The sequence below is a fragment of the Passer montanus genome, unplaced genomic scaffold (assembly GCF_014805655.1).
Source record: "Passer montanus isolate IOZ18808 unplaced genomic scaffold, ASM1480565v1 scaffold11, whole genome shotgun sequence".
Taxonomy (NCBI): domain Eukaryota; kingdom Metazoa; phylum Chordata; class Aves; order Passeriformes; family Passeridae; genus Passer; species Passer montanus.
In genome coordinates this window covers 18,489,701-18,515,182 of record NW_024357613.1, presented here as the reverse complement: position 1 = coordinate 18,515,182, position 25,482 = coordinate 18,489,701, and the positions used below count along the sequence as shown (strand labels likewise).

General features: G+C 39.3%; 1 protein-coding gene across 3 annotated transcripts in view; it reads right to left on the bottom strand.

Moving 5' to 3' along the window:
* LMBRD1 (LMBR1 domain containing 1) overlaps positions 1-22,330 on the bottom strand; it is a 67,552-nt gene extending 45,222 nt beyond the window's left edge. For 2 of the 3 annotated variants that reach the window (XM_039727609.1, XM_039727618.1), the window contains exons 1-6: positions 22,206-22,330; positions 21,574-21,750; positions 13,689-13,749; positions 9,057-9,154; positions 8,293-8,360; positions 3,471-3,559 (exon numbers count right to left, since the gene is read on the bottom strand). In XM_039727609.1, the coding sequence (XP_039583543.1) occupies positions 3,471-3,559; positions 8,293-8,360; positions 9,057-9,154; positions 13,689-13,749; positions 21,574-21,750; positions 22,206-22,262 (550 nt within the window). In that variant the 5' untranslated portion in view covers positions 22,263-22,330. Of the gene's footprint in view, positions 1-3,470; positions 3,560-8,292; positions 8,361-9,056; positions 9,155-13,688; positions 13,750-21,573; positions 21,751-21,886; positions 22,124-22,205 lie in introns of those variants that run through there. The other variant, XM_039727627.1, reaches the window with a different exon arrangement.
* Positions 22,331-25,482: the final 3,152 nt, after the last annotated feature.

Here is a 25,482-nt window from a genome sequence, read left to right as displayed (position 1 = left end):
CACCACTTAAAACATCACAAGTGGCTTTGGTTACTTAGTAACATTGACACTTATAATAAACTTCAGAAATTGACCTTCAGCAAACAATTTCGTGTTTGTGCTCAGTCATAACCAGAGTTTACTGTTTTCTCCATGTCCTCCCCTCTAGTTAATTCAAGAATTTACAGTAATTTTTATTTCTACTCACACAGATATATTAGCTTGTTTCCATTCATTAGCTAGTTTCCATTCTTATTTACTGAACACAGCACTAAGCAGTCACAAACTGAGAAATCATAACCTTACTCTGTGAGAAGCTGCACCATGCTTCTGACTAACCCTGCAGTCCTGTTCCAAAACCACCAAAAACTAATAGAAGAGCACAACCAATCCAACTTCATTGCTCAAATATTTCCCTTTATTTTTGCTAGATAATATCAAACAACTTCCCCAGAGCAAAAAGCAGTATGTTCCTGTGTTTCAAATACTACAGCTATGTTTAAACCTTATTACAAAAAACCCAAAAGAAAAAACCCCAAAAACCTACCAAAAACCACCTAGCACTATTTTTCATTCAGTAGCTGTGAAAATTTGAGTTGTTTTTGAAGTTTAGGGGCAAAAAATAGCCCACAAGTGGTGCCTATTTGTAACATATCACACAATGTACTTACATACTGTATTTGATGATCCTCCTGTACATGTACTTGAAACCAACATTTAATATCCACTTTAGAAGTCTGAACTGTGCTCAATGCAACATTAAGAAACTAACTGGCTGAAAAATTGATAATTGTATACCAGAAGTATATTATCAGGCTTTGCCTCAGTGGATGAGTTTGCACTCCTTTCATAACTCCACAACCAACTACCACGTGATGACTGGATGTTTGCTCTATGTCTCAAGATCTCTGTATTTCTTAGGCCACTACAGACAAAGGAAAAGGGTAAATTAATATAAAACCAGGACAATAGGTACAAGTAAAGACAACAGGCAAGCATTTTGTCCTTATTCCTCCAGCACCTGGAACACAGAAGAACCCTTTGCAGAGAGTTGCTGTCTGTGGAGTAGCTCTATGAAAACACAAGGGACCCCTGCATGGGGGTCTTGGGAGACAGCAAGGTGAAGATAAGCCAGCTGCATGCCATGCCAGCATGGAAGTCCCACGGCATTCCAGGCTATATCAACAGCAGCAGGTCCATCTGTTAAAGGAAGGGACCATACAGTGCAACCAGTTCTGAGGCCCCTGCTGCAGGTTAAGACTGATAAATCTGAGCAAGCTAATGGAAGAACTGTGTTGGTTGGAAGCTGGAGCATGTGCTGTGCAGAGCAGCTGAGGGAGTCAGGCTTGTTTGGCCTGGAACAGAGACAGGTTTGGAGACACCCAATACAGCTGTCTGCTCAGCAAACAGGTGGAGCCCAGTTCTTCAGTGGTGCATAGTTGCCAAGTGTGAGACAATTGGGTGACAGCAAGTATATCCACAACAGGTAAGAGGAGAGATTTTTCCACAATGAGCTCAGTCGAAAAACTCGGGGTTTTGAATATCTAGGTGATAAAGCCCTGAGCAACTCTGGAACAGAGACAGGTTTGGAGACACCCAATACAGCTGTCTGCTCAGCAAACAGGTGGAGCCCAGTGGTGCATAGTTGTCAAGTGTGAGACAATTGGGTGACAGCAAGTATATCCACAACAGGTAAGAGGAGAGATTTTTCCACAATGAGTTCAGTCTACAAACTTAGGGGGTTTTGAATATCTACATGATCAAGCAACCCTGAGCAACCCAGTCTGATCTTACAGCTGCCTTCTTTGTGCAGATTTGAATAGACAACCTGAGGTCTCTTCAATCTGAATTATCCTATGAAATTACAAGTCACAGGAGAATGCTAATAGAAAACAAAATCAGACTTTCACATCCCAACCCAGTACCTTAATCGGTTTACTCTCCTAGAAATAAACATAGGCTATACTGTATTTCATAGCAAAGACAGAGCCAAATACTTTGTTACAGTCATATCAAGGTCACCTGGAAAAATTAGCTTACATCTCAGCTCAACCGTTATCACAATCTGTATAAACAGTTTAAGTAGCATTTTTTCCTGAGCTGTTATAATCTTTGCAAAGCAAGAGAAACACCAACATGCAGACAGCCAAAACATTCAATAAGCTATGGATTTGTCTTCCCCATCTCCTCTGTTTACAAGCACAGATTACAGCACAGAACATATGATTAAAGACCTAGCAAGGCTGTCAAAGCAAACAAGAGCTTTGAGTATTTAAGTGGCAAGAGGAAGAAGAGGCAAAAGAGAGGCTTGTTGCTGAGTGGGGCAGAGATCTGGACAGGACTTTTTCATGACAAGTCTGAGCTACTGAACGCTTTCTTTGCCTCAGTCTTTTACCAGCAAGACCAGACTTCAGGAAATCCAGGCCAGGGAGCACAGCGAGAAAAGTTGGAAGGAATACGTGGAAGAGGATGGTGGAAGAGGATCAGATTAGAGAATACTTAAGCAAACTATACATTATAAAGTTGATGGGCCCTGAAGGGATTAGCTAGCTCTGTCAGTGTTTGGTATATGCCACTGAAGGGAACTTTTTTTCAGTACAGAATTCCTAGACTAATGCAGAATATGACTTGACGAAGGCTGGTATGATTGTGTCCTAAAATATTCACACAGACGCCAATGCTCTGATGCATATCAAGAACAAAAAGTAATGGAGTACTTATGCATTGGGATGAATGTCTTAAAAAACTTTACAAATGTATTCAAGAAAGGGTAACGCAAAGTGACATCAAGTCTGTTTTGGCTCAGCTATAAAACACTTCCTTCACACCTTTACCCTGAAAACATACCCTGGCTAAGCACATGAACTACATCACTTAAGTGTTAAATACTATTCAATGGAGTTTGGCCTTCTCAACATCTCCTTACAGCCCTAGTATAAAGTATAACAACTGCAAACAACAATTTTAGAAGAGGTCAGTACTGTAAGAGCAACGGGGAGGAGTTGTAACACCCACAGAACTTTCTCATCCAAATAGACAGAACCACTCAACTCCTTTTGACTGAACAGCAGTACTGCATTTCATTAGGTAAATGAATGAAGACCACCACAACATCACACACACTCACCATGTCCTGAAAGTCAGTGAACTTCAGCATCCAAGCAGCATTTAAAAGCTAAGTGAAGAAAGTATGCTCTCTCTCCACCATAAACATAAGTGGACACAACACTGGAGTCCTTGCTGTCAAACGGGGACTTGTATTTAAAGTAAGAGAGGAGATGCTGGCAGTGTCTGCTTTCACAATAGTCCTAACTTTTGTTTTTCTCTGAACAGGAAGAAGTCTTATTGTAAAGACTTACTGAAGATAAACAGTCAGAAAAGTTAGAAAACTGCCACCAAGGAAATCAACTATCTTGTTCAGTCAATGAACGAGTGACAGAGGTTAGTAGAGTAGGAACTCATGCAAAACTCAGAACAAATCTCAAACTTACGACTACTTCCAAATTCTTCAAACAGGAGCTTCACTTTCTCCCACTCTGTGGAATTCTTCTTGTTGGGAATATCCAAAGGAACAAAAGCACTGTAATACAGGAAAAAAAAATCTCTTACCCTAATTAGTGAAAAGAAGAATTCTACTTCCAAATTAAGAAAACAGAAATCCTGAAGCAAAGGCAGGGTTTAATTTTATTCACATTCTCCTCAAATGCTACATTTAGATCAGCAGAGTACATGTATGTGTATGTACAGTCAGGTCTGAGGTCTGATGAACCCATTCTCTATTTACTCCATTTCTATTTACCCATCCTAAAAGAGGTAAGGACTCCACACTCAAGTATAATTAAAAGACATATGAATATAATTTACTATCCTGATTTGATTCATATGCAGAGAAGCAAATAAACTTTAAGTATCAATTAAGACAAATTCTCATCTAAAAATACACTTCTGAAAGCCAAAATAAAATAATGATTTCTCAAACAAGCACTGAAATATAAAGGGACATATTTATCTTCCATTATTACAACTAACACTTGTATGTACAGTCAGGTCTGAGGTCTGATGAACCCGTCCTCTATTTACTCCATTTCTATTTACCCATCCTAAAAGAGGTAAGGACTCCACACTCAAGTATAATTAAAAGACATATGAATATAATTTACTATCCTGATTTGATTCATATGCAGAGAAGCAAATAAACTTTAAGTATCAATTAAGACAAATTCTCATCTAAAAATACACTTCTGAAAGCCAAAATAAAATAATGATTTCTCAAACAAGCATTGAAATATAAAGGGACATGTTTATCTTCCATTATTACAACTAACCACATCTGCTCCATTCCATTCTTTGTTTTGTAGTTGGCCCAGAGAACTGAGCTGCAGAGAAGTTCACTAAGTTTCTTTGTTCTTCCAATAAGTACACTAGCAAAGAATTCTCAGAGAACAATGTCAGGTAAAACACTCCCCTAGCTGAAAGCTTTGTGTTGTCATCATCTGAAGTCAACTAATAAGAATAACTCTTCAGCATCTGTACAGACAAAACAGCTGAGTTTGCAATAGATGGAAAAACAGTGCCTCCATACCAAAAAACCACTGAAACTGTAACTTTGAGACATTAAATAGAATGTCTACAACTCACAGGGAAGACAGATTTTAAGGGAAACAATTTAGGTTTGAGTTCTTTCTTTGCCTAAGTCCATAAAGAATGTTCACAATATCAACTGGACTTGTATGACAAATTTGCATAATTTGTATGGCAATTAGACCCCTGCCTGAAGTCCCAAACAGACACATATATTCCAGGAGCAGCCTCAAATTATAAAACAAATGCTTTTGCTTCCAAGGTTAGGGCTAAACCAACTGTGTGCACATATAATCATCACATCAAAACCAAACTGATACTGCCAAAAAAATAAAAAGTTGACATTTTAAAAGTCAAGATTTTAATTTCTAAAGAAAGCTTCTTGAATGTGCAAGAGGCAAATTGAGGGCTAGCATTTGCTTAAGTTAACACATGTTTGTTGACTTCGGATTTAGTTATTGTATCTGCCTCCAGTAGTAATTCTGTCAAACAGCATCCAGACAAAATGAAGACACAGGTACTTCAAAACCAAGTTAGGCAACATCTCTACTTACAAATGACAAAAAGAATTAACTGCAGGTTTATTTGCTAAAAATGGTTAAAGGAGACTGAGAACATTGCTCAAGTCCTTTTTATTTTAGCACAACTATGGATTTGCATTTGTGGGCCACATGCAGGGAACAAACAAGATGGAAGAACATTTTAGGATATTTATAGCTTCTTGCTTTTTTTTCCTACTATTGAGAACAATAGCTTTTTTTCCTTTTTTTTTTTCCTGAGACTACTTACAACCAGCATGTCAAAGGACACTAATCAGAGCAGGGGCTACTGAATACATTATACTCTTCAGTTAGTACTCAGATAATCCTTGACTGAAGGAGATGGACATCTGATTCTGCTCCTGCTCAAGTCCCATGCACCAAAGGCCCCAGAAAGGAACACAGGAGTTATAAATTTAGGTAATGCAAGCAAACAAAACAGCTCAGCTGTAATGTCTGATCTTGGGAGTTCTGGACACAAATCAAATTATTAACTGTGGTAATTTTAAGAATAGAAGCAAATTGCTATGCTGTTCAAAACACATCCTGGGTAAATTATGATTAAAATCTAGATCAATATCTAGGCTGCAGAACAAGGAAAGTAAATGCAAGACAAGCAGTTTAAAACTATTCACTCTTGGCAGGGCTAATACACAAGTGTAGATGGATAAAGTTTGATCCTGAAATCAGAGTGTCATTAACTGTCATCCTTAGGAAATTATTTTTCAACACATCAGATTTAGACTCATTTCCTTAAGTGAGTTCTGCTGTGATATAATTTGCATAACTATTTATAGGATAATTAGATCTATTCATAGCTTTTTAAGAGCTAATGGTTCTAGAAAATTTAAGGTAACCAGTTTAATTCTAAACACTGACAGCCAGAGAAGCATGCATTTTGGAACCAAATGTTCATTAGTCTCAAAAACTGCCTTTTTTTTTTCATACTAGACTTCTTCAGGGTTCCTTAATGTAGATTGCAGTATGTCAAGCCCCTTGACAAGCACGTGACATTTAGAGACAGTAGAGAGAAAGTGTCTAACATATGGAAGGGGAAAAGTATGATAAAAAAAACAAACTAGTTCTGAGTATCCCAGTATACATTTGCTCTATACTTTGCTTTTCATGGTACTCTGCATCAAGTTATTTGTGTGCAGAGGATTTAAGTATTTCAGACATCCACATTTTTGCCAGACAACTGTTTTGTAACAGACAAGTAAAGTAAGTAGTACAAACACTACTCCTGATAACAATTTGGACAATAACATCCTGCTCACTGAGCTGTGTTATCAAGTCAGAAAAACCTCCAAGACTATATGGCACAAAACACATTTGTTTCCCAAAAAAGTCACAATGATCTCTAGTGGAGCAAGGGCAACATTCCAGTAAGAAAAAGATATTCAAACTTTCAGCTTAATATAGCTTTTATAATTCATCTGAGGACAGCTGACCAGGAAGAGCCAAAAACTTCCTAATGTAGAATTTTAAAACTATTTATTGACCCTTTTTAATCATACAGATTACTTCCTAAACCAATCAGAACAGAGGCTGTCTGGTTATGATACACTAGTCATGTAAGCACAGGAAGACAGACTATTTGTTAGGCACTTACCAGGAAATATTCCTACCCCCCCTTACTCTCAATCTGTGTGCAGGAGCACTCTAGTCCTTTAAGCCTAGACACCTAGAGTCAAACCCAGCACATAAAATTCCAGTTTATTTTAATATTACTCTGATCCTAACCACCAGTGAGAGAATCCCCCACTACTGCAAGACTAGTCTTCACTACCACATTCAGTCAAACCACGCAGATAGAAGCTTCAGCTTCAACATGCTTATCTCCTTCTGGTCACACTGTGGAACTCTGTGGCCACTCCCTGCCCCTGCTATGAAAAGAGCTGACTAAGACAGGTAACATCGTCAGAAAAAACACACACATGAACACTGAGACATATGCTACTTAATTTATATAAAACTATGCTGGAAATATAAGTCACATTTTTCTTCAGCACAGGCACCTCAGCTGCCTCTGAAACTGAGCCTTTTCCCCTTGAAGGAGTCTTGCAGCTTCACTTCAAAGGGAAATACAAGAATTATCTTTTTCTATCTTACTGGGAGGGAGGAATGAACATGCTTACACCTGAGGATTTCTACTAGAGACACTACCAAGATTTCTAAACTGGATGTGTTATACAATACATCTATCTATACATATGATGTGAGCTAACTGTCAGAAACAGCTTTTGCCAGAAATTCTAGTCATATTTCTAGATAATGATTAAGGTAATAAACTCCTAAAATCTTATAAGAGCAAATACCTTACTTTCACTTAAAAGGACAAGGCACTTGATAGAAATGTACCTTTAACTTTTATCAAAACTAAATATTCCAGTAAGATGGTATACACCTGGAAGCATTAATTTCACTCTGGTTTCCACTTCACGCTCCAGTACTTTGATATGGATCATTTCAGCATACATTCTGCAATTTTTACCAACTTCATTGCTGCAATCAAAATGCTAAAAAGCTTATGACACAGCAGACATGAGAAAGATTCAGTATTGGTGTACATGTCATGCTTAATGGTGATCTAAAATAAATTTTTTGCTACTACTTGGACTTTCAGAACAAGATCACTTGCTGCAAACAGGTTACTTACTTCAGTAACATTTGCCTTTTAAACAAACGCCAGCAAAAGCTTTATCATACAAGGCACAATTTAAGTCAAGCATTACCTCACTAACACTCTTCAGACAACATTTCTATTTAGGAAAGTATAAGCACATAATATCTAATAATTTTCCTAAGAAGCTGTTTTGCAATGTCCGTTTCAGAAGAATCACTTGAGAAAAGCAAAAACCTATTTGATGGACATAGATAAGGACAAATTTTTTACTCGCTATTGTACACTGAAGCATTAATGTAGTTGTGTCAAAGCCACCATGTCCTTGATACCAATTCACACTGCACATCCAGTCAGCTTGGAAGCACAAGCACCCCCACGATTAAGAAAACCATTTTATCTTCTAGTTAAACTCTTATCTTTCAGGTACATAATTCTCAGGATACTTAAGCCCTATTAGTGATTAAGCTGATGTTGATTATACAGATTCAGTGTATCATAATTTACCTCTTAGATGCACAGAACTCTGATAAACAAAGCATAGAACAAGTGCTCAATACAAATACTTACCCAATTAACAGAAGAACTGCACAAACTGTGATGAATCCCAGAGTGTATTTGAGCGCAGTTTTAACCTGCTGAATATTCAAGAGAAAGTTAATACATTGACATAAAAGGAATATAAAGGAATTTGTGCAAACTATGAAGTAGTATACTTGGCATAACAGGTATTCTACAAAAAACCTCCACACAGAAATACTTCAGAAAAGTATTTTCCTTTGAAACATAGCACCTTACTGGCATGCAGTTACTGTATTCCCTAGGAGGTCTCAAACCACTGCACTACAAAAGTAAACATGTTAGCTTCAGGTAAATTACTATACTACCTTCTTCAAGAAAAAAAGTAAACACTACAGTAGAAGAACATGAAATTTGAGTACCTGTTTCAGAATCAGTACCATCTTCCTATTCTCTACTTTAAAAGCTGTCACTATATATGGCTTTTATTCTATGGAGTCTCAAAAAGTTTTAACTTCCTGTCTATGAAATCTTCCTCAAAAGAATTTTCAGAAAGTTTGAAGACTTCATGAAAATACAGACAATTATTTATCTCACTAAAGTTTCATTTCATGTGAGACCACAGTGCTTAGACTAGACAATGTCAGACTATGTCTTCCTTAAACCTGCTCCAGGATTTTTATGGAACTATAGTAAGACTTAAATATCACCAAGTTAATACCATTTCTACATTTAAAAAATCATTCTTGCTTTCATGCTTTGGCTATATTCATTTGCCTTTTTATTGCTTGGTGCATTTGCTAGAGTAAACTTACTGAGCATGTGTTGCCATCATCTTCTTCCTTCTCCTCATAATAGAAATAGACAAAGGGAATCCACAGAAAGACACAGAACAGAATGATCGAGTACAGAGCTAGAAGGAAGAATTAAATGAAGACAGTTACATTGGCACTTCATTTACTACACAGTAATTCAAAGGAAAGATTCCTCTCATTCTAGCTCTTAATTTCAAGCATTGAAAAGTTAGTAAAAGTCACTAGCCAGCATACAAACTATTACTGTTTAGTGCATTCCAAAGGACCTTAAGGCGAACCCTTTCATACTAAGAATTTCAGATCCATCTTCAATTCAGCAATAACAAGACTAAAAGTAATCAAGTGTATGCAGGTGATATACCATACTAGCTTAAAGCACAGTGAATAAAAGCAAGCTAAGGCACCCAATAACAGGTTGTTTAAAAAATGTATATCAAATTAAATTAATTTAAAGGTATTTTGATCACTGCACTCGGTACCAGATTCTCCTATTAACATAAGTACATCATGGATGAAAGAAATGGCTGTTACTGACCTCAATATACAAAACAAAACAAGCTGTAGCAATGTGGTATCATCACTGCATGCTCCCTTTTTAAAACAAGGACTAATTGGAGATTGCAACCAATATTTAACTGCGTAGCCACTAAACCAAAACAGTCCTTCTGTCATGTCACTTTGATGCACAGGTGATCATAAAGTAAAAGGATTAACACCTGTCTTTACAAATACTGTCAAGTTTTGAAGACATTAAGACAGCTTGTCAAAATCAATTGGATGGATTAGCCAGTGGTATGAAAAGACCAATTTCAGGTAGAGAACTTCAAGTTTAAATCTTCACTCCCTGTATTATAAGCTGAAAATGCTTTAGAACATGATTATTTAGGAAAATCTTTCAATACTCCACATTATCTTATACTATGAGCATTGCAGAAGTCCATTAGGAAGCTAAAACCTGTGAAGCAGTCTGTAACAGTATTTGCACTCCACAAGAAAAGTATCCTGGAACAGTTTACTAAGCCTTCAAAATGTCAGAAGTGCTACACAACCAAGACTGCTTGTGCCAGCACAAAACTGCACCTCTGAAAGAATAAATAAAAGTACTCAGGACAACATAAGTCCTGTAATCTTTGTGTATTTTTCATCTTTGCCCCATTTTGCATGACTAATTAACGCCTTTCCATATACACATATATATGTAATTAACACCTTTCCATGAATACATTCATTTTCATTCTCTTATCTTGGCTAGTGCACTTCTCACAGCGCCCACAAGCCCCCAAAAAAATCTACCTCAGCATTTTATCCTGAAGTTGGTATAGAAGCCAAATAGGTATCAACACCTAGAATCTAAATATGAATCTCTAATTATATCTAAATAGAACTCATTCTTTGGAAAAATATTTCAAAAGTGTTAAAGATATCTACTGTTTAGCATATTGAGTTAGTATGGCAATGCAAGAACAGAAACAAGTTTTGTTAGTTCATGAACTCTCACATTTGCCAAGAGCAAATTCAGCGCTACAAAATATCTTGAAACCTCAAACTCAAAGAAGCCTGCCTAGGCATTCTACAGCAGTAGTCATACTACTTCAATATTGTGAATGTGTGACTTTCAATTTATGCTCTAGCACATTGCTCCCAGTTACCCTAATTAGGAAAGTGTTTCTGTAGATCAACTCCACAGTATTTGTCAAGCACAGCTACAGACCTCTCAGAGTATTGAGAATGGCTTTTCCTAGAACCAGATCATAAAAATATGAACTAATAGAAGCGGAAATTCTTGCATTGATGACTCAGTGTCAATGACTTACCAAATATTTGCAGTAAGCAGACAAAACTCCATGTAAAAATCATCCAAGTAATACCATTTACCCTTTTGGATAAATTCTTACTCATAAAACTTTAACTTAGGAATCACCATACTTTTGCTGACTCAAAAAGGAAATGGACAATCTAAAGTTTAGCACAGACCTCAAAGCACACATGAAGAGATCCCATAAAATTTAGCAGACAGTCATTGTCACACTGTAGCTGGGATTCATCTAACATATGTAGGTCATGATCTTGGTCTATCTCACAAGCAGATTAGAATCTACCAATAATACCCTGTGACCATAAATGAAATTTCATCAAAGGACACTGAACATCAAGGTTACTCCAACAGGTACCATTTACTCACTAGAGGAAGAGCTACACCACACACCTCCAGGTTACTGTCAACTGTTAGTTGTTTCAACCTCATTCTTTGTGATACAAAGCAAACTGTATTGGACAGTTTTCAATTATAACACTTTCTGCAAAAGAGTTTTCCTTCCAAACAAACTGACAGGCTTTTTTAGAGCATTTGCCAACTATCGATCATTGTTCAATCACTAAAGTACTGTGAGGCATGTTCTATTACATTTGGGGTTAGAAATAGTAACACACTAAGCCACTATGGCTTCAAAGCAATTATTAGACTGGTTTCCTAAGAAAAGCTTTTAGGCTGCTCAAATCCCACTTCGAGATACAGTTATTTCAAGCTTCACTCTGAGAGGTACCTCATTTACCATTCTACCAACACAAACTGATTCTACTTTATCAGTCTATCCAAGAAACCAGGTGCACTTTTCAGGGGGTCTAACAACTATGCAAAAAAAAAAAAGCTTTTCTATATTTAGTTACAGCTTTATCAGTAAAAAGCAATGCAAGTAGCAAAGTAATGATTAAAATTCTAAAATATCAGTTAAATCCCAGTCTTCATATTCTTGCTACAATTAGAAGTGACTTGGATTGAAGGACAATGACCTAAGTGCACCAATTATTAATACCATAAATTGTCAATACAACTACACCAGTCAAGTAGGATCTATATAGTTATCTCTCTATTTTCAGGAGACACAAGGAAATACTGGTATTCACATTCTTAAGCACAAAAGGGTACTTCACTTCTGCTCATCCTGTCTGTTAAAAAAAACCCCACTATCAAATACTTTCCCAGGAAGATAGCAAAAAAAAAAAGTGGAATAGTAGTACAATGGAAGAGTTGCTTAACTTTCTCCTTCTCAGCTGTTATGTCACTATGCTGGGCAACAGCAGCAGGGCACTAGATGATGTAGGAGAAGCATTGTGTTTTTATATATGATTTTTGGAGACTTCTAAAAAAACAAGTTACTATTATTAAACATACCTCTAGTTATAAAACCAGTTATGAAAAAGTGTATCTAGTCAAATTATCATAAGAGAAGAAATTTTAAAAACCATGTTTAAATCTCTACCACCATCTGGAGGATATGCTATGAAATAAGACATTTTCCTACAGTATTTCAAGTAGACCTGTCCAGAAAGGCCAAAAACAAAAGCAGTTCTCCCAATTCAAGTTTAAGTCTTTTAAATCTAATTAGTTCAAGATTTACCAAAAGATTCAGCTAGCCCAAAACACTTTCCAGAAATTCATCAATAAGATTTACCAAAAGATTCAGCTAGCCCAAAACACCTTCCAGAAATTCATCAATCAGTCTCACAAATCTATAGCAAACAGTCCACAGACGAGCTTGAAGATTATTCCACCTTGTGAGTTGTGAAATACTTGGTCTGTTAAACAAGACTTTGGCAAACTACAAAGAAAAATCAAATACACATCAATTACACTATTATACAGTGAAGAATCTCTGTTTTAAAAGTTGTTTTTTGAAAACAGAAGTCTTCTTGCTACTTTTGACTTTATTCATTTTTATGCTTGGTGAAGCCTATTCTAGTTTGTCACTATCACTGTCAGGCAATAATTAATCTGTAATTTAATGAAATAAGTCCACTATTTAAAATAATTTCCTGTTCTAAAAAATATTTTCAAAGGATCACAATAATCTAGGAGAAAAAGCTTCAAGTCTTTGGAAATGTGACAAAACCAGGCAACCACCACTGAGTTTGCACCAAGTATTTCACTCTAACTGTGATGAGTACACTTCTATACCCACTACATATATCCACAAGTAGTAAAACTTCCCATAAGTTTCATAAGGACCACTAGAAAACTGATATAAGACTATGCACAGGTTTGGTAAACAGGGATTTTATTTCAGTCACTTTTTAATATCAGTTATACAACTGATTACCAAGATTACCACTTTTGAATCAACTCCTTTATGCTCCTCCACAGTAACTGCTACTTGGAACACAGCAGTTACTGAATCTGAACATTAAAAGTGTTGCACTCATGGCTGCATGAACTTTATACATGGTAGAGGAGTTTCACACTGCTGCATATGTTAAGTGCCACAAAAGTTACAGCAAAACTATGTGTTTTAAATACACAGGAAACATGCGAACCACAGATTATACAAGGGAAACCACTAGCCTTTTCATGAACTGAGTGCCACAAAAGTTACAGCAAAACTATGTGTTTTCCTTAAGGGACCACTAAATACACAGGAAACATGTGAACCACAGATTATACAACGGAAACCACTAGCCTTTTCATGAACTAGCTTCAGTATATTTACATTTTAGAGGGCTCTTGAAGAGAAAAAACATTCTCTTAAGAGCACTCATGTTTAACCAAAAAGGGATAACCCAATATGACCTCTAAAAATTCATTACTTCACTTAAAGGTCCTATTACTTGAAAAATAAAAAGTGATAAAATACTTACTGTAATACCCATAAAGCACAGTGTCTTCAATTTGTCTTGAAACATTAGCATCAGCCCACACCTAGCAATAAAGGATAGAAGCATTTATTATCAAAGGTAATAAAAAAAGACTATACAAGAATCAACCACTAAAGGACACAAAGGGAGAGAAATCAAAACGCTTCTTCTAAAGAATTCCATGCTAGACTGCTAGCAACAGTGAAAACCACTGGGCAAACAGGAATAAGCATAGGACAGTTTCTCAAAAGTTTTAGACCCAAAGGAACATTAAATAGCTTTGGCAGCTCCCACATATGTTCTGCTAATTCCCACAGAATCTTTGTAAGAGTCTCTGAAAATAATCATAGAATGGTCTGGGTTGAAAGGGACCTTCAAAGACCCCCTAGTCCATTCATCCTGCCATTGGCAGGAACACCTTTCACAAGGTCAGGTTGCTCAAAGTTCCATTCAATCTGACTTCGGAATGCTTCCAGTGATGGGCATCCACAACTCTTCTGGGAACCCTGTTCCAGAGAACCATCAACACGACCATAAATTTCTTCTTCATAGCTAAATCTACCCTCTCATTTTAAAGCCATTACATTTTCTTCTGTGTCTACAGGCCCTGGTCAAAATTGTTTCTACATCTTTCTTATAAGCTCCCTCTGTATTGAAAGGCAGCAACAACATCTCCACAGGACTTACTCTTCCCCATGCTGCACAACCCCAACTCTTTCAGGCTGTCTTCACAGGAGAAGTGTTCCAGATCTGACAGTTTCTGTGGCCTTGTTTTACCAGCTTTCTTGCGCCATGGGCCACACAGTTGGACAAAGTATACAATGTACACAATATTTCCATCACAGAACAGCTTTATTTAAAATTCACACACACAACAATACTTAGACATAAGTGTAAGAAAAAATTTTATTATGCTCAGTTATATATAATTCATTAACTTTTATTTTTATTAGTTATTACATCAGTTTAAGCTCTCATCTCCTTTTTCAAAAGTGCAAGACTTCACTTTTTTGTTTGAGTGGCACTTGAATTACATGAATATTCAACTTAGCAACAGCTAATTTTACAAGTCAAATTCCAAGAGCACATATATCCCTTGAACAAAAGCAAAAGTAACTGCACTACTCAGTCCTGGGGAATGGCCTGGAGAACAGAAGCAATGAAAGTGAAAGTACAACTATGTTGGAAACTGCAGTCAGCCAGACAGCCGAAACCAAGTTCTTGTGCCCACTCCCTCACCTCCAAGAGAGAAACTATTGGTTTAAGGAACCTAAATATTTTATGACAATCACTGGCAGACAAACTCAGGGATTGAATACAATGATCCAATGCTGCCGGTACAGCTTAAACATATTTCAAAATTGTTTTAGTTATGTGGGATCCAATCTACATGTGGTCAAGAGCACACAACAGCATTTTAAAAAAGAAATTTCTAGGCATTTGTATTAAAATATACCACAAAAAATTAGATTACAATAAGAACAGATACAGAACATTTAAATTGTCTCGTGTTATATATTAAGAAAATGCTGATTTGAAGTAAGCCTAAGGGAAAACCAAGATAGAACTGGACCGTTTGCATGGCTTGATTCCAAGTAGCTATTGGAAAAAACGTGTCTCCTACGAGCAATAGAGACATTTAAAATGCACAAAAACCAAGAACAAGCAAGAAAAGCAACAGTGAGACCCAAAATTTAAGAGAGTTTAAGAGGCACTGCCGTTGCACAGAAGAGGTAGCTAGTAATGGAAATACAACATGGCTTAGCTGCCCAAGAACTGCTTCTCCTTCAGCTACAGAAAAGCTTTTTTAACACAATACAGATAAACATTAAACATTGCAATTGCTTTTAATTTTGTTTTTTAAATTAAGTTACATACAGGACCAGAGTATTATACTAGGAAGCATACACTACACCATAGTAAAATAGTGAGCTGCTATATTACACTAAACAAACTCAAATTGCAAATGTGTGCATTTCACCATTACTTACATCTGCCTCAGAATACAAACTTTGCATTATCTGCACAAGAAGAATACATAATGCAAGTCAACTTAATGGTATATCACAATTATGTCACCTTTCAGCTGCCAAAGCCTCACATTTAAACAAACTACATAGCAAAACACTTAATTCTAACTGGCAAATTATCCATATGCACACCACCATCAGCAACTCAAAGGCAGCAACCAGTTCATCCGAGCTGTTTCAAAGGCTACTGACAGCAGCACTGTCTTGTCAAAAGCAAGCACTGCTAGCTAATGAGTATCAGAGCTCCAACAGTCCCATCATCCCTGCTGACATACTAGGCTGCTAGGTAAAGGAATTTACTCAACTAGCACATCCAGGACTCAGCTGAGAACTCATTTGAGCAGCTCCTAGATCTAGTGTTTTTCTTTTCCATTCATTACAACCCAAGCTTACAATATATACAGTAAATGGCGTAGAAGCACAATGATTAGGGAGGTAAAAATTCAACTGCCTTCAACAAACAGTTTAAGGTGTCAAAATGGGAACACATTCTCTAAGGACCTGCAGAATTCAGGCATTCCACACTGTTGTGCTGTACTTCATTTTATTCACGCAGTTTAGCAAACATGTATCAGCTTTAAAATACCTGTACCGATGCACTGTACTGAGAGACAAGGGAAACCACAAATTGCAATGAGCACGATGACCCCAATTAAACTATTATGTTTAAGTATTTTGTAACTTAGGTCATGTTAAAAACAAGTGTAAAAAGTACATATACTCGTAAAATGTTGCTATGTAAGTAAAGACATAAAAAAGCAGCTTTAGACACTTTAAGTTTACCTAAATGCTAAATCCAAAGCAAAGTTCCCTTAGAAGATTAATTTTATAATTATATTAATGGAAAATTAGTTACAAAGAACACTTGCTCCTGCATTAATCATTGAGCAAAGTCTTCTCCCAGCAACTCTGTCCAGTTAGTGACTCATGTTAACATATTTTAACAGTACTATTCAAACTGTACAGACAACTTCCACAGACAAAACTATTGTAAGTTAATCTGACTTTCCACTGTTTTTGGTGAGGAACAACCATGAATTTTATTCTTTTGTCCCCATTAAATTTGACATTTTTACTGTAACTGCTAGACCCTGTAAGACTTTCATGAGTACCCAGGGAAGCTAGCTCCCATTCTCTGCAAATGTCCCTTAACAGAGCTTAAAGTTATGCAACAAAACAGATCTCACTATTTGTGATGTTTCATCAAATGTAGATGAAGCACTCATTCTTCTGACTAGCCTCTGCCAAAGCTTAGGCAACAAAAGGAAGATGCAGTATGAAAGACTGGAGACCAAGTCATAGCATGATTAAATATGAGGAAATTTCATATCCAGATCTCAGATCTTCCAGCCTGTTACCTCCAAAATGGGACAGTGCCAGGATTTTGACTGCCAGATAGAAAGTAGCATCCAGAAACGTGCAATCTCAGCCCCATCTCAATCTCAGCCCCATCTGCCTAGCAACAATGTTTTGGCCAAGTATTATTGCCTCATAACTAGTAATTCTTACTCAGGAGGCATGGTCTCAGTCAATAACTTCTCAGTTAGCACCCTTCTAAAAACAAAAATCCTGGACATTTCTACTGTTTTTGTATTCTGAGCATCTGCATAATGAGTTGCTTCCCTCTCACCCTCATAAGATGCAAAAAACCTTAAATGGTCTGCAAAAAGTACCTCCCATCAAGCAGATGCTACTCTTTGAATCATTAAGAGGACAACTGGCTTTTAACAGCTCATGTAGACACCCAAGGCTTGTGACACACTCAGTCTTAACCAGACTGAAAGAAGCCACTGGCTTTTAAGTTCATATAGTAGCAAGAATTCATACATTTCAAAAAGGAAGGGAAAGGTTTCATCACCCTCTCTGCCTTCTGCTAGAACAGTAGGAAAAAAAAAAGATAGTACAATGATGTGAGCACCCTTGTTTCAAGCAGTCTTCCTGCTGGAAGACAGCATCAGTTACGCTTTAAATATTTATGAGACTTGTAGGTCAGACCCAGAGAATTTGGGTTCCAGCAGCAATATTATGTTTTTAAGCTACGGCGAGGTTTTCTGTTCCTATGTGCTTGTATTAAGTCCAACAAGTTTTCAGATCAAACAGATCAGATGCAACTGGATGCATTTGAAATCCTTTGAAACAAACTAAAGCACTGACAGTGCTCACAGTCAAAGCCTTTGAGCTGAAGTGCTGCTGTTGAATATTATCAGGACTTCAAGTACAAGGTAACACTCAAGTTTTTATTAGTATTAAACAAAAAGCCTCCTTTCCTACTTAACAGTACTAGGAACCAAAGTAATCCAATCCTCCAAAAAAGGAGTTACAGTGAATTCTACTGTGTAACTACTGTGCAAAACTTCCCAATACCAAACCTGTTTAATTAACTCAGTATAAAAACTTTAAGATAATATTTGTTAAGGCTCAGAATATGATGAGATACACCATTACGTGCTAAATGCTACAAGCCACTTTTACCATAAACAATAATTTGTAGTAATTGAAAGATGTATAAACATTATCTTACCAGTCGTGTTGAAATGAACAAAACCTCAAGTTAACAAAGGCTGACCAAGGCATAGCATACAGCCCAGCCCTTGTCAAGGAAGGCACATCAGAATACATGATGGAAAAAGGCTACACAACACTTTCATGTGAATTCCCCCAGAAAGCAGCATAATATTCACAACCTTCAGAAAAAAGACACTCAGTTTTACAGTTCAGCCAATCTTTGTAGCCAGAACACACCACCTTCCCTTGTCACAGAACACACAATTCTCAATGAGAACTTTGAACCATCAAAGCCTTGAATTTAACCTCTGCTGCTAGTGTAATGTGATTCTCCCTAGGTTTGCTACAAGCTTATTCATCTTGTAAACCTTCAGCTATATCTACAAGTTGACAGTAGGGTCGGATACATCAAAAATGAACTGAAAATTCATTTAGCACTTCTTTCAAGTTGAGCACCCTTTTTTCTCATGACTCTTAACACTGATACCAGGAATTACAGCTGGGATATATGGTTGAACCAACAGGGGCTCCCAGGATGAGTGAAAAGATCTGAATCTTGACTCCATGTTTCAGAAAGCTGATTTATTATATTATTATATATATTATATTAAAATGCTATACTAAAAGAATAGAGAGAAAGGATCCATCAGAAGGCTAGAAAGGACAAGAGAGGAATGATAACAAAAGCTTGTGACTCCCACAGAGTCCAATCCAGCTGACTGTGATTGGCCATTAATTAGAAACACCCAACATGCACCAACCACAGATGCACCTGCTGCATTCCACAACAGCAGAGATCTATTGTTTACATTTCTTTTCTGAGGCTTCTCAGCTAGAATAGGAGAAAAATCCTAGCAAAGGATTTTTCATAAAATATCATGGCTACAGGAATCTAGAGGAAAAGTGTACTTACAGAAGAAAAAATTTTTACTTAGAATCTGGATAACTGCCACTACTCTTTTGGCATCAGCTCTGAAATCATCCTGTTGGAGTTTTTTGATTAACTACTAATTTTTCTACAGAGAATATCATCTACATCTGCTACCTGGATCTCCCTCAAAAAGTCACTGAGAAGATTAAAGACTTAACTCACTCTGCCCATCCAAAGCAACAAAGGTGTCTTGCCAGAGTCATGGTCCTTCAGACCCCAGCATCATTTATAGGATCTTGGAAGTGTTGGACTTGAAAGAATGGTCCAGAGAAAGGCCAATAATCTTCAGGAAATAGTCTAAACACAATTCAGTCTATCCTACTTGCAAAGCAATGGCAAGAAAGCAGCACATGTTACCAAGGACAGTTAAAAAGCTTTAACAATTCACGAAGACCACAGAATCATAGAAAATACTGAACTGGAATGGACCATCAGGATCACCACTCCCAGTCCTGTGCAGGACACCATATGCTTCATTTTAAGACATTCTCAGCCTCCTACCTCAACATTACCCCTTAAACTGAAATTACTGCATCAATAAAGCTGTAGTTACCTATAGCTTTGTAGGTTCTGACTGCTTTCAGATTCACTCAACTTAGAAGGCCACATTAATATTTCTGTATCATAATTTCAACACCTGTGTTTGGCTCAAATGCATTAATGTCAGTAGATCTCGTTATTTCTGCAAGCTAGAAACTTAATTAAGTTGAGACTTAAAAGACACAGAAGAATGCTTCTTCAAGGCACTATGGAGTAATTGTATTTTAACAAGCCATGAGAAGTACCTACAAACACTAGGAACTAAGCAGGGCAAAGAAGCCTCAAAAGCATAGCCAAAAAGGTACTTGACAACAGAAGTGTTTACCACAAGCATGAATGCTTGCTCTCAGTACAATTTTTAAATAGAACCTATCCACCTCACCATATCACAGCATGTGTCCATTAACAAGGATTTCTAGCCCACAAAAAACAGTATTATAAGTAATTGTATTCTAGTAATTGTATTTCCTTAAATAAAAATTTGTAGTGACTGCATGACCACCTTTGATGACCTGTTCTCACAGGTTTGTTTCTAACCAGGCAAAGTACACATTAGCAAAAATGTGTCCTTTGCAGCAGGGAATTCTGCTTAGTCCCCACTAGATGTGCATTTTTCAGCTGGACCCAGCTGCACCATGGTTATTTCTCTAGATAGTGACACTCAATGTATTTAAGACTCCTATTTTCATTGAATTGCTGACATATGAAAGATCTCTTCCATCTTCTATAATGACTTTAATTCCAAGCAAGGCCTGAAAACACAAACTTTTCAGAACAGCATTGAGTAACAGCTTAATTTATTCTGTATCAACCATCAGCAATAAAGACGACAAAAAACACATCACAGCTCAGTTCTAAAGGCTTCTCATACCTTGCATTTATATAAGCACCAACCAAAGAGCACTATATTAACTGCAAGCTAGTTTTGAAGCACTACACAGATCTGGCAAGACCTGTATCTTCCTTTGGAAGTAGGACAGGAAGGGAATACAATCTGGTGTGCAGGCATTTACCTTTCTCCCACTTTATCATTTGTTTCAGGAACATAACTTTTACAAGAGATCCAGTTAGGCTCCAAACCCAAGTAAGTTGTTATTAAAGATAGCCACATGCTCCAGTTCGACCTCTTGTTACTCACAATGTCCTCACAAAGACACCAGGTCAATACCTTCAAGAATTCTTCTTGAAAATTCAAGTAATATTTGAAGTATTGGGAAGAGCTCTTACAGAAATTCTTAGAGTAGATGAACAAGTACTCATGTCATTAGGAACTCATTTTGCACAGCAACCCCCTACAGTTTATACATGCAGTAGTTCAGTTAAGGCTTTATCAGCCAAAAGAGATACTACAGCAGTCCCCTCTGCCAAGGGTTTCTGCAGCTTTCAAAATGCTTGTTAATTCAGGCTTTACATTGCAGGTAGATTATCACAGTGAATCTTTATAAATCTTTAAATGTTCCAGTATTTTTTTTTTTGCTGACAAAAAAAGAGAACTAAGTTACAAAGGGGCAATACAGTCTATATTTGAACAAAAGCACAACAAGTTTTATTCCACAATGCCCTGTGACAATGCACTAAAAAGCAACACTTAAGCAATTTGCTTTTATCTTCAGGTCAGTACATTCACTCTTCTGCACAACAGAAGGAACAAGCATTTGGAAATGAGTAGAATATCTGAGAAAGCATAGAAGTCAAAACTGAAATCCAGTTCAAATACCAGATATGAGTGCTTTATGCAGTGCTAGTACCCAGCTTTGAGAAAAGTCAAGTCACTAAAACAGGTATTAGCACTGGTTTCAAACACTTTCACAACCCAGGAGCATGCTTTTGCAACACAAGTGCTTGTTTTGAAGAGACAATTAGCATTTTTTAAAGTCCATACCTTAAATGTACCATTTTGGTTTTTCATGTATGAGACCAAAAAGATGTCCACTGGCAGGAGTGCTGACGTGATAAGAGCAACGGCCAGGGCAAAAATCGCTGTTATGGTAGAAACCACTTCACTTTCCCGCCGACTCTGATACTTGCGCACATAAACCCAGCAGAAAATTAAAATGGCCTGAAATACACAGGGAAAAATACTCATGAGCTGTATATAACAACGTCAGCAAGTAGGTACTGATGTTAGAGCCTGTACGGATGCCTGGCATAGTACCAAGACACCTTTTACCTGAGCACACCAGGGTTATACTGACCACGCAAAAGTCACTCCTCCTTAAGAGCAGCTTGAGCAACAACACCGGCGCTCACACGCGGAACACGCGAAAACACAAACAGCGGGGCTCGCCGGGCAAAAGGACAAGGCAGCCCCGCTGCCAGCCCCCGGCTCTGCCCTGCGGCACCCGCGGGAGCGGCAGGGGAGCACCGGCGGCCGGGGCAGCCTCAGGGGCACGGGGACCGGGAGGGACGCCAGCACTGGCACAGCGAGCGGCCGAAGAAGGAGTAGCAGCCGGCCCAGGGAAGGGGAGGGGATGTGTGAGGGGGCCGCCGCAGGGCGGGAGAGCCGCCTCTCACCAGCAGCGCCAGGCCGAAGAGGCACCATCCCGTCAGCAGGTCAGACGCCGCCGCCATCTTCACTTCCGCCAGCGGAGCGCGGCCGCCCCGCCGAGGCGGCGCTTAAAGCGGGGCGGGCCCGCGTCACCGCCCACGCCGCGTGACGTCACGCGCATGCCCCGCCCCAGCCCGGGCTCCCGGCCCGGCCCGCCCCGCGGGCGCTGCCGCCGCTGCGCCGCTGAGGGAGGGAGGGCGGTGCTTCCCCGGGGACAGAAGTGACGGCAGCCGGGAGTGTTCCACCCCCGTCCCCGTCCCGTCGGGGGGCCTGAAGGGGGAATCGGGGCGATGAAGAGCTGTCCTCCCTCTTGCTCCCGAGATGGGTTTGCCTGTCCTTCCCTCCTGGGGCAGCGCTCGGTCCGAGCGGGCTCTTGCCTGAGGGACCGCGGGAGGGGAGGAAGGGGGTTTGAGGATAGGTAAAAGGTGCGTTAAGAGGTATCAAGCACTTTCAATCCTTTTGGTTTTGCTTCTTGCTGTAAAAGTATCCCAACCATCTCCCTGCGTGGCCCGCAGCGCCGGGCAGGTGTGCGGGCGGTGCCGGCGGGACTGTCCGATCCCGCAGGGCTGTGCCGGGAGCGTGTGCGGGAGCCCCGCACCTCGGTGCCCCTGGCCGGGCTCCGCTTAACCGCGACAGTGCCAGATTTCGGGCAGGATGCCGGTCTGGTGAGAAGCCTCGCTCCGGGACGCCGTGCCCGGTGTGAGGGCAGCCGTGGGCCGGGAGGGGTGTCGGGTTAGGAGGTTCCTGGCGGAGCTCGTGTTCCCGAGAGTGTGGATTTGGTGGCACGGGGAGTGGGAGACCCTCATCTGCAAGGTGCTGCCGCATGTCTTAGTCTCTGCTTTGCTCTAAGTGCTGCATGCATGCAGTCAAGTCATCAAGGTTGGAAGAAACCTTTTAAAGTCGCCCAGTCCCACGGTCCACCCGGCACTTGCCACTGTGACCCCTAAACCACTAAACCGCATCACCCAGCACCAGATCCGGACACCTCTTGTTGCACCCCCAGGGATGGGGACTCCACCACCTCCCACCTATTCCAATGCCTGACCACCCTAACAGTGAAATTTTCCCCCATATGTAGTCTGAATCTCCCCTGTCTCAGCTTAAGGCCGCAAGGTTGGGTGCAAAGGGGGCTGTCTGCCCGCAGAGTGCCCGGGGATAGCCCGGGCCCTGTGCGGAGCGTGGGCTGCTGTGCCCGGTCTCTGCTGGGTACACAGGCAGCTCAGGGGTGGGAATGTTTGAGCCTTGCTCGTTTCTCAGCCTTGGTGCAAGGGGCTCAGGGACCTAAGCAGGAGGGGTGGTCACATTCCTGTCCTGAAACAATAGATGTGTTTCCTATGTTTCCATTCGCTGTGAGAACAAGTGTACTCCTGCCAAGTAAGAGGGGATTGAAATTCAGAGAGACTGATCTGGGCAGAGGGAGCTCAGCCTGGGAGGGATGAAGTTCCAGGTGCTGTGAGGCCAGCAGGGTGATGGGAGCTCCTGGTATCAACAGTGTTCGTGAGCCAAGCGTGAGGTCAGCTAAATCAAGGACTTCTTGTGGGCTCATAGCCTTGAGAGATCTGTCGATGAAGGGGCTGTGAGAGCCTTACCCAGACTGGTTTTTGCTCCTGCTGAGATTTAATATGTATGGGGGACCATATATAAGGGACAATAGTGTATGGTGGTGCTTGTGAGCTATATCCAGGGAATCTGAAGTGTGTGCTCAGGTGGATGAGTTCTTGCATGGTGGAATAGCTTTGTTACAAAGTGGCTGATAAGTTTGCTGGGGTTCAATTTGCTGTGACAGTGTTGTGACAGCACTCACAAGTTATGAGTGGGGTGGTTGGGGCAGCAGGAGTTCAGGTAGGCTTGGGGCTTTGCAAGAAAGAGTCCTGTGTTTGGGAGGACAGGAGAATTGGAAGCTTTTCCTCAGACCAATGATGTGTGCTGTATTTCTCAATTTGTTGCCAGGGCAGTGTGGAAGGCACTGGCATGTAGCAGCATTCATTAAACTAGTGATAATGGAGCTGGTGAGGGTTCTGGAGAGCTTGTAAACCTTGCAGGGGCGCACCTGCAGGGGTTGTGCTGGCTCATGGAGGGAAATGTTGCTTGCAGGGGCAAATACCTGTGCCATGTATTAAGTTACTGTAAGAACAGTGCAGGTGGAAGCAAAATGAAGTGAATATTCACAAGGTGCTTGGATGATTGGTTATGGGTGCAGTTTTTATGTGCACTTGTAGCATTGCAAGGAAGGGTCTGCTGGTGGAGAAGTGGTATTTTTGGGAGGCTGATTAGGGAGGGGCAGGAGTTTGTGCTGTGTCTTGTTTTGGTGAGGGCAGGGGCAGTAAGCAGGTGGCTGTGCAGTGGCTGTGCGGCTCATGAGCTAAGTGGGTAGTTCATGACAATCCAGGTGACCTTGTAGTCCGATAAGAGAAGCAGCAGATACTATAAAACTGTAATTAGTTACAGGTCAGTAAGCATATTGTGCATGTCCTTTTAGTTGTTGGAGATTTAGGGTTTTTTCTTTGTATATTTCACTATTAATGTGTGTGTATTATCTCCACCACAGAAAATATTTCCCTGGATGTCATTACTATTAAATATGTATGTTGTAATTCAAAATTGCCTAAGAACCCATGAAGAATTAAAGTCCTCGAAGAACTACATTAAAAATAAACTATTCCCAAGAGGGAAGGGAAGTTGCCCTTGGAGTATATAAAGTTTTTTATGTTTTGTACAGTACACCTTTACCAATAAAATATTGATATACCAAACATTAGGGACCTGTAACTGCTTAAGAATTAAGGCTGCTGTTAAAATAAAAAAAAGAAATGCTATAGCTCTATGCTACCACAGTTCTTTTTGTTTAGAATCAAATGGTTACATGAATATTTAACTTGCCATAGTAAATAAGCCGTAACTGTACTTCAGCATGATCAAAAAATCTTTCATTCTAAATAGCTGAGTTCATATAGTTTAACAAAGATTAAAAAAAATCAACCACACAAAATTATAGAGTTTCCACTAACAGAAAAATCCAGTCTTTGAGTCTTTTGCTAAAATCTTCCTATATTTTTGCAGTAAATGGTAATATTAAAGAAATTCCCATCATTCTATCAGATCTATTATTTTTTTGGTAAATATGGTTGATAACCTAGTTTTAATAGGGTAGTGGGCAATCTTTTCAAGGTTTTAGTAAAAAATGTTATGTCCCTGATATAAAATGGTTAGTGTAATTCATAGTTTAAAGGAAGAATTCAAGTT